The 18,426-nt window shown below is 38.4% G+C and overlaps 1 protein-coding gene across 1 annotated transcript in view; it reads right to left on the bottom strand.

The window, feature by feature from the left end:
* Positions 1-823: 823 nt before the first annotated feature.
* The window catches only part of LOC139937438 (protein disulfide-isomerase A5-like), a 34,532-nt gene continuing 16,929 nt past the window's right edge, over positions 824-18,426 (bottom strand). Inside the window, exons 9-23 of the mRNA XM_071932579.1 lie at positions 18,241-18,332; positions 17,627-17,695; positions 16,331-16,467; positions 14,925-14,992; positions 14,382-14,476; positions 13,829-13,894; positions 13,099-13,238; positions 11,480-11,685; positions 10,457-10,646; positions 9,826-9,893; positions 9,077-9,158; positions 8,269-8,281; positions 6,820-6,885; positions 5,687-5,940; positions 824-4,590 (exon numbers count right to left, since the gene is read on the bottom strand). Coding sequence (XP_071788680.1) covers positions 4,430-4,590; positions 5,687-5,940; positions 6,820-6,885; positions 8,269-8,281; positions 9,077-9,158; positions 9,826-9,893; positions 10,457-10,646; positions 11,480-11,685; positions 13,099-13,238; positions 13,829-13,894; positions 14,382-14,476; positions 14,925-14,992; positions 16,331-16,467; positions 17,627-17,695; positions 18,241-18,332 — 1,707 coding nt within the window. The 3' untranslated portion in view covers positions 824-4,429. The remainder of the gene's footprint in view (positions 4,591-5,686; positions 5,941-6,819; positions 6,886-8,268; positions 8,282-9,076; positions 9,159-9,825; positions 9,894-10,456; positions 10,647-11,479; positions 11,686-13,098; positions 13,239-13,828; positions 13,895-14,381; positions 14,477-14,924; positions 14,993-16,330; positions 16,468-17,626; positions 17,696-18,240; positions 18,333-18,426) is intronic.

Raw genomic sequence — 18,426 nt, 5'->3', positions numbered from 1 at the left:
AATACGCGTGGGCCTACCATCCAACCAAATTGTAAAAAACAAATCCGCTTCTGCGTAAAAAAATTAAAATAAAATGAAGAATAAACCCTGTTACATTTAGGTCGAGGCAACTTTAGTGTACAATTTTTGGGCTAAACTTAGGTCGGACTACGTTTAGGGGTCAGGCTACATTTTGGGCAGCTGTATCGAAATAACAAATGTAGAAATTTGCTTTTTTTTTTCTTTTCTTTTTTCTTTTTTAAGACACTGATGAACACTATTGGTAATTGTCAAAGACCAGTCTTCCCGGTTGGTGTATCTCAACATAAAGTAAAGCATAAAGTAACAAACCAGTGAAAATTTGAACTCAATTGGTCGTCGAAGTTGCGAGATAAATAAAGAAAAATTACCCTAGTCACACGAAGTTGTGTGCTTTCAGATGTTTGATTTCGGGATCTCAAAATCATGCGAGGTCTCGAAATTAAGTTCAAATATTTTAGTGGAAAATTACTTCTTTTTCGAAAACTACATTACTTCAGAGGGAGCCGTTTCGCACAATGTTTTATACTGTCATAGCTCTCAATTAATCGTTACCAAGTAAGGTTTTTTGATATTCAGTGATTACCAATGGTGTCCAGTGCCTTTAAATGCCAATTTTCACCACCAAGACCTGACTGACCAAGACCACCGGGGGTGTGCCTACGCTTGCCCCAGGTAAAAAAAAAACAAGTGCGGTGCTTATGTCACACACATATCGGTTTAGGGTAACAAACAACAAATATTCTTTATTCCTGCTGCAATATTCAAGAACAAAAACTGTACACAATGTTCTGCAATCCAGCCGTCAATAGAAAAGTTATCGTCATTTATTGCTATGTATACATCCATGATTTATATTCACTTCAACAACAAAAGATTGGATTTAAGTTTCTCCTGTACATGATTAAAATGCATCAAGATTCAAACTGAGCAGATCTAATATTTCAAAAATAGTGTCTTCGAAAAAGCTTAAGTGCACAATCATGAGGAAGTTTGAGTGAGGCACTATAGTCGACTATAGGGTGCGTTCGTTAAGCTTCCCTGGGTCGACCCCGGCGTTTTTTTTTTTTTTTTGTCTAGGACGAACGTGGGTAATTATCTGCACACGTTCATCCTGGAAAAAGAAAACGCCACACACCGGGGTCGACCCAGGGAAGCTAAACGAACGCACCCTTTGGTTGATTTTGCCTGGTACCCATGATGTATTCAATGCATAGGTAACCATGGAACATTGACCAGTGGTTGACAACAACAAAATGATCGCCACCCGAACTTGCTCAATATAGTTTTTACATACCGTACAGTATGCTGGTAATCTGCTCCTGCCGAGCAAGATTGTTTGTGCTTTAAAGCTAATTAACTGTTTGTGATTGCCAGCTTTACATAACAGGGATGCGATAGGCTGTTGAGAAGAAAAAAACTGAAATCTGAGCGCAAAGCGCGTGAGCATGTACGAGCTCAAAAACTTGCGAGCATGAAGCTTACATTTTTGTAGGACATAAAACACAATGTCCACAGATTAACACTATTAAAACCTACAGTTTGAAGATAATGATAGTAGAAAGCTTCCCTGAAAATATTACTTGCTGAGGTGCTGTATTTGTTTAGGAATGAGTAAAACAATGTCATGGAGACGAAAATTATTTTAGCATGTAAAAACTATTTTCGTGACATTGTTTTACTCATTTCTAAAAGAAAACGACAGCACCTCAGCGACTAAAATTTAAAGGTATGCTTTCTACTATCAATATCTTCAAACGGTGTAAGTTTAATGTAATGATATGTCGACATTGTACCCAAATCCTTTAAAAACAGACAAAATCACATCCCTGATATAAGTTGACCCTGCTGTGAAAGAGCAATTGTTTGCTACTAAGCGCATTGACCGAGGAAACGGCCATAAACAACAGAAACCAAAACTCATTTTGGATGAAAAGTATACTGCTACCTGTACGCAAAATTTGTAAAGGCATAGCAAGTTTTTCGGCTCTTAAAACTAAGGTCTAAAATTGGTATGCATATCAAACCGTCCCGACTAATAATCAAATTTGATGAACCAACCAAACTTGACTTACAAATCAAATCATCCTGATTATCTTCAGCGTTATAGGCTACATTTCAGTTTTTAGAGTTCTGACTTCAGAGATTTCATTCTGATTTTAAATTCCGAAACTAGTGATGCAACACTAACAGCTATATCTACTTTGGTCACTACACAAATGTTGAAATAAAAAATGCAAATTGTGAGAATTTGGGGTATGAAAAAGCAAACGTTAGAAGTCACCGGTCGGCGACTTGCATTGAAAAACAGGAATGATTTGATGAAGTCGATGAAACCGATCAAGTAAGTTGTTTGGGTACAGACCCATCTGTAGAGGCTGCCAGCTTTGTTGTCAAACAAAGAAACGTGCATTAGCGCTATGTACAACTATCATACAATGATAGGTCTTCGTGCACTGTGAAGATGCATTCACCATACTGCAGCTCAGCATAGTGCATCTACCATTCAATACCATACAAATGATATTCAGATTATGACCTCATCGATCAATTAAAAATTTACCGCACGGAAGATATGATCTCAGTGCGAAGTTAAGATATGACGTTATTATGATATGACCTCACTGACTGATTAAGACACAACCTCGGTGTAAAACTCAAATATGACCTTATTGCATAATATAATAATAACATCTGTGGAAGTGTTGTGGCCGAGCGGTTAAGAGCACCGAATTCAAACTCTGGTGTTTCTGATCAGCAGAGTGTGGGTTCGAATCCCCAGCCGTGTCCTTAAGCAAGACACTTAACCATTGCTTTGTCCTTCGGATGGGACGTAAAGCCATAGGTCCCATGTGTTGTGTAACGCATGTAAAAGAACCCAGTACACTTTTCGAAAAGAGAAGGGGTTCGCCCCGGTGTTCCTGGCTGTGGCTGCTGTATGCGCCAGAGCACCTGACCCTTATAAGGTGCTAAACAATTGGGTCTCAAACTCATCACTGCAATTACCTATCTTTCTGAAAGTTTGTATATACTCAGCGCCTTAAGTACCTTGTTTGGTAGATACCAATATGAGATTAATATTTCTTCCGACATATATGATACATCAAGTCAAACTCAAGCACTTCCCAGAAAAAGAGAAAAGTGAAGTCAATCGAACACCTGATGTGATATCTTTAAAGCATTCAGGATGTTTCATTATCTTTCCTAATTTTGCGTATTTGAAACCTCCTATTCTGATCTTATTGATTGAATAAACCCAGTTTTGAGTTTTGGCAGGGAGTGCCTGGGTTTAACATGGAGCATCTTCAATTAAGCGCTTGAAGTTCCACTTCAGCAGATCAGACAAAAAGGAAGACATATTTTAAAAAGGTATTCCCTAAGCATGCACACAAAATAAAATCACCCGAATATGCCATAACCTTCAAATGAAACAATATACATGTACACATTCAAATACAGAATGGGAAAATAACATTACACTACACAGTATAATAGTCAAAAACAAACAAACAAAATGAATTAAAATGAATGCCTTCTGAAAGAACAAAACAACTGTTTACAACACAGATCTGAAAAATAGATCTGTTAATTATCATAAATTGAATGACAGTGAAAAAGCTTCCTATAAAATGATTCCCTCCAAAAAAACGTATATAATTCAACGGGGAGTGGGGGGGAGTAGATAATTGAAGAATAATTATAATAACAGAACAAAAAATGTTGTTGTGTTTGTGACAACACACACATAAACTATTTGGGAACACACAAACCTATGAAACTTGGAGTCCCATCAAAGAGTCAGCCTCAACATAACAATCCAGATCATAATAATTTTTGTATATTATTTGGTTCCTTATTATAAAACTGAAAGGTATATTTGGCTGTTAAAGGCAGTGGAATAATATTAGTCCTTCGGGGGAAAACACATGCCTTCCAAATTGTGCTAACTACACTTCCTTTTAACTGTAACTTCCATTTTGTTTCCTTTGATGTCATCTGATACTCAACCAAATTTATTGCCAGAACACCTAAATAAAATAATAAAAATAACACCAAAACCTGAACAAAATCATGCGGTATTCGGCTGTATCTAAACACACTGGTATAAAAAGCCTAGTTAGAAGAGAAGTTACAAAAAAAGGAGGCATAGTTTTCAATATATGGAACTAGTGCACAGACTCATTGATAAATTGGCACTGGTAGTTCAAATCCTGAGAATTATTCCACTTTTTATTTTATTTATTTATTTATTTTTTATTATGAAGTAAAATGCTTTTAGATTACTCCTTACAATAGCAATAAAACTTTGGTTTGGGAAAAAAAAAAAAAAAAAAAAAGCATCATCCTTATTTTTAGATTGAATGACTTTATGCCCGGCTAATTTCACCTAAAAGGGGTTCAACGACCTTCATCAGAGTTCTTCTTTAGCCTGGTCGCTGTTCAGGGTCTTAAGACCTTGCATAAAGGAATAAAATTCGCCTTTCGTTCGGCCACCTTTGTATTCCTGGGTGATCCCGTCTGAAAATATTATGAAAGTTGGGAATCCCTTGACTTCGTTCTCTCTGCAAATATCTGAGGCAAATAAAAAGGAGAAAAGTGAAAATAATAATAACAATTTAATCATAATTTAGTGTATTAATTTTGGTTTTACCCATACACCGATGTGTGTCAGCACTATATATTCAGTACTTTCCCGAGTCCTGTGAAAAAAATATATAACAAGCATGAGATTCGAACCCACGACCCTTGCAATTCTAGAGTAGTGTCTTACCAACTAGACTACCAAGATTGCCCGGTAGCTAGAGGCAGTTCGAATCCTACATAATTTAGTGATTTATATTGCGCCTGTTCCATAAATTGTATACAAGCGCATAACAAAATATTTAGACAACGATTTAAAAAAAAAACTAATAACTAGTAAAAGCAAGGAAATACCACAATAAAAAATTAAAAAACACAAGACTCTTACATGACTTCCCAAACAGCAAAAATGCATTAACATAAAGACAATAGGTACAACAATGTCAATTCATGAACTGTTGGGAAACCTTTTTGGTCGAGTCAAATCTTGCAGCCATTGTTGACACCTTGCTACAATCCACTTACGACCACTATTTTTTTTAAGGATCAACCATGACTGATAATATACAAATATTGACTGCTTCGAGTGCTATGGTTAAAACAATAACTCCCGAGGTGATCCCCGGAGTGTTCTATTTTCCCGAGGCGAAGCCGAGGGAAAATAGAACGCTCCGGGGATCACCGAGTGAGTCATAGTTTTAACCATTGCACGAGTAAAAGCAGTCAATATTTGTTTTATAACACCCCCAAACCTTTCTAAATACTGTACTATTATTATTAAGTTACAGACCTGAATGCTACAATCCACGGACGACGCGAATACAAATTGCAAAAACTTTTACTGTGCTGCATGTAGTGTCGTGCAATCCGAAATGGTTACAGACTATTAATGTATCATCCTCGAACACGCAACGGACGTCTGGGTACTGCACGCCGTGTGCTAGTCTTCGGACTAGCGCACGGCAAACCGACGCACTATCAAACGGCCGTCGTCTAGCAAAACTAAGACATGTCATGTGACGCGCTCTAAACCAATGAGCAGGCAGAATACTTGTAAGGGGTGTTATAATACAATTTATCACCTCACCTCTTTCGATTGTGCAGTCAACAGCGGCCAATTTCATTCCCTCCTCCTCCTTGATGGCTGCTGCTGTCTCCTGGAAGGCCGGCTTGGCGAGCTTGCAGTGGCCGCACCACGGTGCGTAGAACATGGTCAGTACATACTTGTTGGTTGCTGTGAATGTCTTAAAGGTTTCCTGCGTCAGGTGGTTGACCTCGCTCGGTGTGTCACTCCAATGTAACTCTTCAGCTGGTGGGACGGGGGTCGCTGCGGCTTCCGGACTGAAACAATAAAAAACAGATGGATGTTTAATTACCCAGAGTTGTGCCCAGGATTTCTTGAGTGGCGGAAAAACATTTTCCCTAGATCACAAAAATACACTCAAACCAAAGAAGTACTCGAAATTATGGCTTTGGATACCATTTGTTTCACTTGTAAATATTAGGTTTTACATTAAAGGACTTTTCAAGTTTAACATACAAATGTAAAAAGTTTGTGGTGGCCGGAAACAGGGGAATTTCTTCCAGTGTTGGTGGGAGAAACAGGGGAATTTTTTCCAGTGATGGTGGGAGAATCCCGAGTGTCGAGTGAGTTTTCCGGCACCAACCACTGTGGGCAGAACCTTGTATACCCAAAACGAATTCCCTATTAACAGTGGAGTGTCCTGAACATATTTACACGGCAGCAAACAAGCCGTGCTTAGCTGACTGACACATTCAACCTTCTCAGAAATCAGCATGGGTGTGACTAGAGACTGATAGGAGAAACAGTCTGGTTCCTTTTTGTACAATGTATGTTGTTAATCATTGCTGGTATTGGCTACAGGCAACATGACCAAGATGATGGCAACAAGATTAAGGCGCAATGGACCCACAGAGGAAGCAGGGGCGCTTTAGCCTTAAGCCTGCTTCATAATTCCAGCAAATGCGATTGCAATACGTATGTTGTCGTCACAGCTTCGTTTTCGCTACAAAATATTTCGCAAGAGTTGAACACAGCTCAACTTGTCCGAATTGTTTGTTGCGAATTTGTGACGTCAAAATTCAGATCGCGCTCACATTCGCAGGAAGTATGAACCGGGCTTCAAGATGGGAAGGAGGTTCACTGGACCACATGGTTATAAAACCAAGATTCAAAAAAAGGGGAAATTCAATTCTTACTTTTGCATGAATTGCACCAGCTCATCTGTTGAACGGCCTGCCACGTAGTCACGGGCAACTCCATTTCTAAGTGGACAAATCAATAATGTTAGAAATTATCTAATTTAGGAGGCATTAAAAATGTTTGTTCTTATTTCACATCATCTTACTACTAAGCCCAACATGGAAGATGATTTTCCATTTTGGGGGGCCGATGTTTTATTCTAAAAAGTCCTTGATTTTGTTTTGTTTTGTTCTTGAAACTGTTTCATTTACAGATATTAATGGTACCAATGATATCTGTAAAAAAGAGTTTGGTTGGATAGTATTTCACTCAAACAAAAAATCATCTGCACGACTAAACTAAATTACAAAAACATTTACTAAAAAAAACAATACATTACATCATGCCTCAAACCTGAAGCCTTTCTCTAAACTACAGTAAGTAGTAAAGTAAGTTTTTATGGTCAATAACTTGTGGAGTAATTGCCAAACATATACCCTCCCTTTAAAATAAACAAAATGGAAAGACACTTTTCAACAGAAAAATAAAAATGAGGCTACTCAAGGGGCCTATAATAATAATGGTTAAAGGAACACGTTGCCTTGGATCGGTCGAGTTGGTCTTTGAAAAGCGTCCTGTGACCGTTTGTTACAAAATCGATATGGTCAGAAAGATGTTGAAAAAGTAGAATACAATGATCTACACAAATATGCGTGGTTTTTGTCTACTTCATCGACAAACACGGTCGGCCATTTATGGGAGTCAAAACTTTGACTCCCATAAATGGCCGACCGTGTTCGTTCGCGACGTAAAATGAAAACCGTGCAATTTTGAGTGATACTTGTGTGGATCATTATATTCTACTTTTAAAACTTCTTTCTAACCATATGCAATCATAACAAACGGTTTCAAACGCTTTTCATAGACCAATTCTTCCGATCCAAGGCAACGTGTTCCTTTAATAATTTACTGATTTATATTGTGCTCATTACATAAAACTACACAAGCGCATAACAAAATAATGAAGAAATAAGTAAGTGAATCCTAGTTTAGGCCTGGTACACATCATCTTGTGTTTCCTTACTGTACAACTGCATGCTTCCCAAAATCACCACATAATAATGTATGATGAATTCTTGAATAGATTCATTAGAAATGTCTATTCAAACTTTAGTAAAGGTGTTCACTTTAACAATTCCAATTTATAGATGAAAAGTAGAGCATAAACTGCTCACAAATTTGTCAGTGATGTTTCACAACTACACTTGTGGCTTCATCGGACTGGTAACTAATCACAGCTGGATTTCTCAAACACATTTTCTGAAGATGTGTTTGATGAAGTTTTAAATCCATCATTTTGAATATGGGTGAAGCAAAACAACAGATATAGGCAGAGCTAAGAGTTATAACATAATAAGATTCGATACAAAATTTGCTGCTGATTTTCTAAATAAATTAATACTTACTTAAAGTACTTTACTGTGAATCCATAATGTAAAGTTTGCGAAATTCATGTTCATGAAAAGGAAAACAAAAATACAAGGAAAAATTAAAAGCCATAAACAAATATTATTTTATAAAACTTGTGAGCTTAATATTGGTGACATTTCGTGGCAATCACAAAAATATGCTCTTTTTCAAGATGAGTTACACGCTCCAGAGTAGCGCCGAACCAAATTCTGAATCAAGTACATGAAAAGTTTGACGTCTCAAACAGTTAGGAGCGACTGGCACTCTAGAAGTCAAAGGATCAACTGTTGCAGTCATTCGGAATGGCTCTGGAGCCCCTTGGTTTCAGACGTCCAACTTGTCATGAGCCGAGCCAATGTAAATGTTATGTTAAGTTCGTCTGTCTGAACAAAAAGCTATTTGGGTCGACCTAGAGTCGCTCCTAATATAATTTATTATGTGCGACTCTGGAGCGACTGTCTGAACCGGATGTTAGCAATTCATATGGCAAGTGAGGCTCAAAATAGACCGATCCAGTAGGCTCCGCCGACGACGCACGTGTGAGCAAGAACATGTGGGGCTCTCAAATGCCTTTCTGCACAACTCTGCCGCGCGCGCCAAGTATACGCGCACGCATGTCGGACCTTAGTGTCGGACCTTCGTTTCATTGTGATTGGTCAATACGCAATGGGGTGGAGCTTAATGGATCGGTCTATTCCAGTTGAGAGAAGCGTTCGGGGAGGGGGACGGAGGGGTCACACTGCCCCCATTACCCTCCCTTGGTTACTACAGCCTGGACAGAAGGCTAACACTTGACATACTTACACATTGGATAGCCCCTGATGTCATACTTAGCAGCAGTTGCTTTGTGAACAGTGGCATCTACTGCTGCAATCACTCCGGAACTCTACAAAGTAACAACAGATACACAAACAGAAATATGAATTCTAACATATTTTGAGATATAGACGGTGGACACATTGCATTTGCACTATTTGATTTGGGTGAACTTGTCTGTAGACTCCCAAACCAAACAGTGCACTTCTATGGTGTCTGCCATATCTCAAAAAGGCTAACAGATGGCATGATGTTTTTGACCCGAGCAAAGTCTTCCTCAAAAGCAAATTAAGCACATTTTAATACCTCTACCTTTAAAGGCAGTGGACACTATTGGTAGTTACTCAAAATAATTATTAGTATAAAACCTTACTTCGTAATGAGTAATGGGGAGAGGTTGGTAGTATAAAAGATTGTGAGAAACGACTCCCTCTGAAGTGGAATAGTTTTCGAGAAGAAGTAATTTTCCACGAATTTGATTTTGAGATCTCAGATTTAGAACTTGAGGTCTCGAAACCAAGCATCTGAAAGCACACAACTTCGTGTGACAAGGGTGTTTTTTCTTTCATTATTATCTCGCAACTTTGATGACCGATTGAGCTCAAATTTTCACAGGTTTGTTATTTTATGCATATGTTGAGATACACCAAGTGAGAAGACTAGTCTTTGACAATTACCAATAGTGTCCAGTGTCTTTAACCCCCCCCCTTCAACCCCCGTGGATGAATGTTACTCACCCCTCCTTCCTTTAGAACTGTTGCCGCCTCTGAGTAGGCTGGCTTCATCTTCTTACAATGACCACACCCTGAAGACAAAAAGTCAGGAACAATAATATTACAAGATGAGTAGGATTTGAAACTTTGCATGGTGGGAATACGATATAGTAAAGGTTTACTGTAACACAATACCGTGTCACCGTTAACCCTTTACTATAAATACAAGATGAATATTATTATTGATGCTTATTAAACAAACATGTATTTATTAACAGCATACTAAGAGTACTGGTGCTTAGTTTAAACCAGGTAGAGCATCTCTAAGAATAGACAAGTTAATAATATTAATCTTATAATTATATATAATTTTATACAAAGCGCTTACAAAATACAAAATCAACCAAAGAAAAAATACAACCAGAACAACCAAAGTACAAAAAAACTACACATTTCACAAACAATAACAATGCAATTAACAATAGAACAAATTAGCGTAACTTAGGATACAGGTGGGATTTTAATAGAGATTTGAATGGTATTTTAATTTTTTTTCCCCAACTTTCATGAGGACTCCACCTGTTCAATAATGAGCGCATCACAAACCAGAATGTGACATTGAAGTTCCTAATAAGATATCATGCTTGCTACTCACAAGGAGCAAAGAACATCACCAGGGCCGACTCCTCATTCTGAATGACGTCATCGAATGTGGCGTCCGAGAGTTGGACGACATTCTCTCCTCCGTCAAGCTCCGACCAGAAGTCTACCACGGGTGGCTCCGGGATGGCGGGGGCTGCGTCTGGGTTTACCAGGAGCATCATAAAACGGACAAAGTCAATCTCCTGTAAAGTAAACAAACAAACAAACAACAAAGATTTTAGGATTGAGACCCGAAACATTTGTGGAAGAGGACACTTCTTCAAATATCTCTTTTCAGAAACATTCCAAATAACTAGAAACTTTTATCAGGGAACTTTTATCAAAAAATGCAAATGGTAAAAAATTGGTTTACATTTGAAACAGCATCTACAGGATAATCTCAATATTTTAATTATTACCCTTTTTTGGCTAAACAGACATCGTGGATACCGATTTATACACATTTTACGCTTAAAATTTGCATTTGGTAATAAATAATTCAAGTAAAAAAAGCACCTCTCCGCGCGGCTTTTTCAGCCGAGAGTCAAAAACGGCTTATTTATTACATGTATAATGACCCCTTGACGTCAGTGGCGATTTTCCCCAATTGGGTTTGAACACAGTTCTCCAGCTTTGGCAAACTGAGGGCGCTATTTTCCACATCAAATACCTGCCAATGACATCACGATTCCTTTGTTGTGCGGGTTTGTTTGACCTCACGCTTTTCAGAATTTTGGCTTAGAGTGTTTCGGGGAAAAACCATTTTTACCATGTTTTTCCTGTGAGGTACGAGACTCGTTATATGTTTTTTCCGTTTCCTGTGGACTACAGTACATCTATTGCAAAAATGTTACGACTATATATTTCTGAGCATTCTGTAGCCGCTGTTTAACGCTGAGCACAATTCCACAGAGCTGTTCAGCATTATTTTTGCAAAGATCTTTCCACTCCAGTTTCTATGGTAAGGACAAGTTAAAAGTTTTTATGAAGTAAGACCCACTGGTTCAAAACAATCTACAAAAATGTCTACGCTTACTTCTCGTCCACCGTTATACTGAGTCGGATCCTTGCCATACATAAAGTACTTTAATGTTGGGTAGCCGCTCACGCCAAACGATTGACACATGTCCTTGCTTGTTTCCTCTGTGCAGTCCACGGCAACATACGCTACTTTGACTTCGTCTTTCAGCTGCTCAGCAGCGGCACTGAACTCAGGTTTGGCCTTCTTGCAGTGACCACACCCTAGTCGTGGAAAGAGAGGGGGTAAAACTTGTGCGATTATTTATAACTCACCATCAATGGATCTCTGAATTTAAGCATAAAACAAAACAAAAACAAGAGTAAAATCTTCTCAATAAAAATAATGGAAACACCAGTTTTTGAATAGCTCAGGTATCCACCAATACGGTACATGTACTCAAGGCACTTCAACAAAGAGAAAATAATTTTGAAACAGTTTTTAGGACGCCCTACTCCAATGAGTTTCTGTTAATACGATATACTGAAGCCAAATTTGTACGGTACATGTACTCAAGTTTCTTGAACAAAGAGGAAATAATTTTTAAACTGTTTTTAGGATGCCCTACTCCAACGAGTTTCTGTGAATACGATATACTGATGTCAAATTTGTTTGCCTAACAGCTTTAAGGATTTTAGAGACTTATTACTTGGGCCCCAAGTGTTCTGCTACGCACAAACTAACAGAATACCAGTTACATGTGCTACTGGTGACATGGTATTTTATAGTGCTGGGCGAATAGTGAAATTTTGTTATTCGGATACCGCTGGCCAACTATCCGAAATTAACCGGATAACCGGATATTCGCTATTTAATAAAAAATAAAAAAAATAAAAAATAAAAAAAATATTTTTTTTTTGCCGCTAGAGGGTGCTGTTCGTTTGTGAATGAGATCATATGGGCGGATTGATATAAGTTTTAGACAGTGTCACTCGGTTCATTCATAAAAATGACCGGATCTAATTTAAAGATGGCGATTTGCTTTTTCTTTTGATCGTGATTGACTCTACGTGAAGAAAAACTTTTGTAATCTTTGAACAAATTACGTCAGAAATGTCATTGTTTTAACTCTTCACGGAGGTGAGCATAGTTAAATACTTAATATATGCTGTTTTATGCTGTATTAATAGAAGTTTCATAAGGATTCAGAGAAAACATTCATGTCAGTTGTCGCCCGACGTCCGCGGATATTCGGATATTAAAGAATATCCGGTTACTCGGTTGTAATTACAGAAATATACGGTTTGTAAATAGGTATTCGCGCCCTATGCGGATATCTGGTTAAGAAAAAAAAGGCATTCGCGGTTACGGATAGGAAAACCTATTCGCCATTAACCGGATATTCGAATAATTCGCCCAGGCCTAGTATTTTAGCTTGTATTCTGAATTTGGCTACCAAGACGATCAGAGCATACTGATCGAATTATCGAGTTGAAACCACCGGTTCCTTTTACAACCAACCAAACTCATATAGAGATAGTCCTTACATGGTGTTACCGCAAACCTTTCTATATTGTATTTCCACCGTGCAAAGTTTCAAATCCTACTTAAAGCACAATTTTGTTATGCTGAGCTGCTTTCTGTACTTTAAAATTGGGCCCTGTAAGATTTAACAACCAATCTGCATGGAGACTTACACGGAGCGTAGAACATGACAAGACTGTGCTTCTTCTTCTTGGTGACTGACTTGAAGTTATCTCCGTTGAGATGGAGAACGTTGGACTCCTCGTCACTCCATTTAGGCTCAGGGGGTGGTGGAGGAGGTGGATGAGATGGACTAACCGAGAGGGATTGAGGAAATATAGGTAATTGTTATTATTATTTGTTTTTTATTAATGCAAGTTCACCCAAAACAAGGCTAAAAGCCACTCTAGGTAAGGGGCTACAAGAAGAAAATTGGGTTATTTATATACTTTAGAAGTGGAGATCAGGTTGGCCCCAGTGGACCCTGGTTCGAGTGCCACCTCATACCAGAGCCTTGCATGTGGATTGGGTTTCAGGAAAAAATGTTTCAAGTGAGTTGTACAAACAGTTCTTGAATCTAAATTGGAACATGAAAAGGTGAATGAAAGTTCAGTCTCCACTGAGTAAAAGGTACACCGATTATAATATGGCTATTTACACCACTGTGAACAAAGGGGGCGCATGATTCAAATCATTCTCGTTTCTGGCATGCTCGCAGCTGGGCGTGAACTGGTTCAGCTCCGGTTGGGGGCTCGGAAACACACAGAGCTTTCTTATGTGAGGCAGACACAAGTCAGATTGGTGTTTCAAAGCACACCTGCAGTTAAGAAGTGTCTTTTTTGTTCTTATTTATAAAAACTTGTTTTTAAACCAGATAAAAACAAGACTGAAGTTGCCACTTACTCTTGCATAAACTCCTTGATTTTTTCACCGGTTCTTTCATTCAAATCCCAAGCAAACTCGCCATTACTGTAAAAAAAAATATTGATAGAAATTAGAAAGTAGACGACAAAATGGTAATTCTATCTGAATCAATCTGCTAGCATTGTTAATTGACCTTGCCAGCTCAATGCTATTCAAATGACACAACTAATCTGCAGGGACAGCTGTTGCAGACAGTCACAAAAAAAGTGTGCTGTTTCCACAAACTAAGACCCAGTTTTTTTGTTTTTTTTTACATCTTGAAGTTATCTTCTCTTTTGAGGGTCTACGGTCTGCAAACACCTTCTCCTTACGATAAGTGTACTGGATTTGTTTACGTACATTACAACGGCTTTTCATCCTTACAGAAGGACGAAACAATAATTGTAAAGTGTCTTGCTTAAGTGTCACGACCAGGACTCAAACCCACGATCTGCAGATCAGAAACACCAGAGCTTAAGTCCAGTGCTTGTAACTTCTCGGCCACAACATGCTTTTGTTGAAATCTAAGTTGAAACTTAAGTTCTCTGCTTACCTGAAGTACTTGAGGGTAGGGAAGCCCTTGATTTCAAAACGTTTAGCCAAGTCTTTGGCAAGCGTGGCATCCACCGCTGCAAGCACTCCTTCTTTCTGTACAATGAGAGAGAGGGAAATTAATTGAAAAGTATCCAACATACTACAGCAGTTCAGAGATAGCACTTGCAAGGCAATTATGGACATCGTGTTTGTTTTGTGGCGTACGCTGGTCTGGAGTCAATAAATAATTTATTCACAAATGTGGTTATGACCAGTTTTTGTCCCCACTGTTCATATTTCCCTTTATTCATCTGCCCTTTAGTCTCTTGACTGTTTCTCGACTGTCAATAAAAGCTAGGCTTCACCGAAACCAAAATGCTGTCCAATTGATCAGATCGTGCCTTTCCTTTCTAGATTCCCATCAAAACCTTCTATTAATTTAAATATATTTGTCAGCCACGGTCATTGATGAACTATTAATCTAAAATGTTGGCGTTGTGTGTGAAATCTTGCTGAGGGATATACTTCAAACTTTGTATCAATGACAAGTTGATCAACTCACCCCTTCATCTTTTAATTCTTGAGCAGCAACTGTGTACTCTGGCTTCATCTTCTTACAGTGACCACACCCTGAAAAGCGTCAAACAAAACAACAAAGCACAATTAGTGATACCGTAATTTCATGTTGTCTGACCATTCTTAATCATCAATACAACCAAATCGACTTCATCATGGTGCCACTTTCAACATTCTGCGCTTATGGCGCCATGTAAAGCGCATGATTTAACATAAATACTTGCACATATGTTTTTGATGTAATTTTGTAATTTTAACCAAATGCCACTAGTCTGTGACTTTTTATTTGGTGTTGTATTTTTATATAATACAAAAAAACAATTTTGAATTGAATTGAAAATGATTTGGGCAATTATCGTGATAACAATATAACCCTTATCCCTTTGTAAAATCAGTCATGGCTCTAGGGTTCCTCTATGAAACCTGCGACATCATTTTGTGCCGTGTCGTGGCTGAGTGGTTCTGTTCACCAAACCCAAGCTCTGGTGTTGTCAGCAGCAGAGTGTGGGTTTTGAATCCTGGCCATGACACTACTGCCCTTTAGCCTTTAGCAAGGCACTTGACCATAATTGCTTTGAAAAAGTTGGGAAGGTAGAGCATTCCTCTCTACCAACCAGCCGTCGATTTCACAAAGAGTTAGGACTCGTCTTATCTCGAGTTAGGACGAGTAACTCGTCTTAACTTAGGATTAATCTTAGGGTCTGCATGCTACAGTGCAGGGTTGGGACTCGTCCTAAGTCCTAAGATTAGTCTTAAGTTAGGAAGAGTTTTGTGAAATCGACAGCAGACTCCTAGTGGACGATACCCTTGCCTACTTCCCTAAGGACTGTGAAGGGGGGGGGGGGGGGTAACCCTGTTTCAGCCCAAGGAGTAGGTGGCAACGTGCCTTGGTGGCAGTTGATCCGGGTCGACAGCAAAAATCAGTTAAGGGTGGCCCTCACCTTGAAGTGCCCTTCCGGCCTTGTGAGTTGAGTGATACCTCATTAAAAAAGTTTTTGTTAAAGCCATTGGACACTTTCGGTTCAGAAAAAAAATAAAAGTTCACAGATTTACACATAACTTACAGGGTTTACAGAAGGCAATGGTGAAAGACTTCTCTTGAAATATTAGTCCATGAAATGCTTTACTTTTTGAGAAAACAGCAAAACAATATAAATTCTCGTTAACGAGAATTACGGATTGATTTTAAACACATGTCATGACACGGCGAACGCGCGGAAACAAGTGTGGGTTTTCTATGTTTTCTCCCAACTCCGATGACTGATTGAGCCTAAATTTTCACAGGTTTGTTATTTGATGTAGAAGTTGTGGTGCACAAAGTGTGGGCCTTGGACAACACTGTTTACCGAAAGGGTCCAATGGCTTTAAATAAGCTATACCAACTTTACTTACATGGTGCATAGAACATGACCAGGACGGACTCATGGCTCTCGATGTAGCTATCGAAGCTATCGTCTAGTAGATGAACAACCTCCGATTCCTCATCACTCCACTGGGACTCCTGCTCAGGCTCCTTGGGTGGCTGAGGGCTGAACAAATTATAACAACATTATTTTCTCCAGACAACATGTTTTTTTCTTTTCTTGTATATAACCCATCTTATTCAAACTAAAAAGTATTGAATATTATTTAGTGTGACCCTTACACCAATTTGTGTAAAGCACTGTATAGTCAATACTTTTCTTGAGTCCTATGAAAAGGTGAGATTCAAACCGAAGACATTTGATGCTGGGCCCAATTTCATGGCTCTGCTTACCGGAAGCAGGGAATTCTGTGCTTACGGCAAGACTATTTCACGGGTTAGTGACGAATTTTGGCGTCTGCGCCCTCGTACTCCACGTTACTAGGTATTCTGCACTTACAAGGCTAGCGCAGAAATTCGGCGCTTGCATGTAAGCGGGGAACCGTGAACGTAAGCGCAGAATTCAGCGGTAAGCTGAGCCATGAAATTGGGCCCAGATGTCTTACTAACTAGACCACCATGATTGCCTGGTAGCTTGAGGCAGTTTGAATCCTATATTTTGGCAGCGAGCTACAACACTTGTTTTGTAAAAGCAATATTTAAATATCTCTTTGTGAATCTGAAAAAAACTTTAAACGGAACGGTTGGGAATTGTCAAAGACCAGTCTTCTCACTTGGTGTATCCCATCATAACCATAAAAATAACAAACCTGTGAAAATTTGGGCTAAATCGGTCATTGAAGTTGCGAGAAAATGATGAAAGAAAAAACACCCTTGTAGGACGAACTTGTGTGCTTTCAGATAGGAATAAAAGACTTCAAGCTAGAAGTCTTTTATTCTTTTAGTGAGAAATTACCTCTTTCTTAAAAACTATGTTACTTCAGAGAGAGTTGTTTCACTATCAACAGCTCTCCAATGCTCGTTACAAAGTCAGTTTTTAAGTTAATATATTTGTTTTAAGTAACTACCGAACGTGTACCTTCCCTTTAAAGGCCATTTACTCAACACTAGCAACTCTATCAATTTGCTTGGATTGTCGTCTTGTTTAACAATTTCCCCAAAAAAGTCGTCTCACAATTGATGGGTTTAATATTGTGCATTGAATAAATTTAATAATCACAGAGCCACATCATATAAGGAAATTTACAGGCAGACAGTTCTATGCGGTATCAAAATATAATTTTAATGATTGTAACGTCTTGAGATAAGACTAAAATGTTTCTTACTTCTTCATCCATTCAATGATGCCGTTCTTGTCCCTCTCACCTCCAAAGTTGTATTTCATCTGCCCTTCCCTGTCAAGATAAAAAAAATCAAGCAATGACTGTTTGGAACCCCTTGATCTTAAAAGCATAAGAAAATTGGAGACAAATTTCATCAGAGTTGGAATTATCAAATTTTTGGTGTACGTACATGTAGTGTAAATTTTAAAACACACCACTGACTATTAAGTTCACAAAAGTACCAATCTTCTAAAGACATACTGTTCTTCCGAAGTTGAAAACAAATTAATTATTTACATAATATAAATTTGCACCAAAGTTCATCACCAGATCTTATAATCAAAAAGGTCAAATTCAAGGTCAAAGTACAGGTCATAAGGTTATCCAATCTAACATGTTCCTACAAAAAAAAGTAATGGCAGATTTGGAAAACTTATGCAGTTTCCTTTCCGAAGACATCAATTTCAACTAATTTGACCCAATGGTTACCAATTTATGGTCATTTGAATGTCGAAGGTCAGGCGCATTTTGACCGAAATCAACAAGGAAGAGTTTTTATGATCATTAACTGCAAGGTTATAATGGAGCTAGTTACTTTGTATGTAGATCCTACTTACTCAAAATACATAATTGTTGGGAATCCAGTGATATTGAAAGCATTTCGGACTTCGTAGTTTGAGGGTAGATCGACATCAAGACCGGCTAAAACCTATGAGGAAACAACAATTAAAAAGAAATAAATGGAGGATCAAATGTAGGCCAGATCGTAAGCCGAAGCCAATGACAAAAAGCCGGTGCTGAAG

The sequence above is a fragment of the Asterias amurensis genome, chromosome 5, assembly GCF_032118995.1.
Source record: "Asterias amurensis chromosome 5, ASM3211899v1".
Taxonomy (NCBI): Eukaryota; Metazoa; Echinodermata; class Asteroidea; order Forcipulatida; family Asteriidae; genus Asterias; species Asterias amurensis.
The sequence above is the reverse complement of the archived record's forward strand: the minus strand, read 5'-3'. Positions and strand labels throughout refer to the sequence as shown.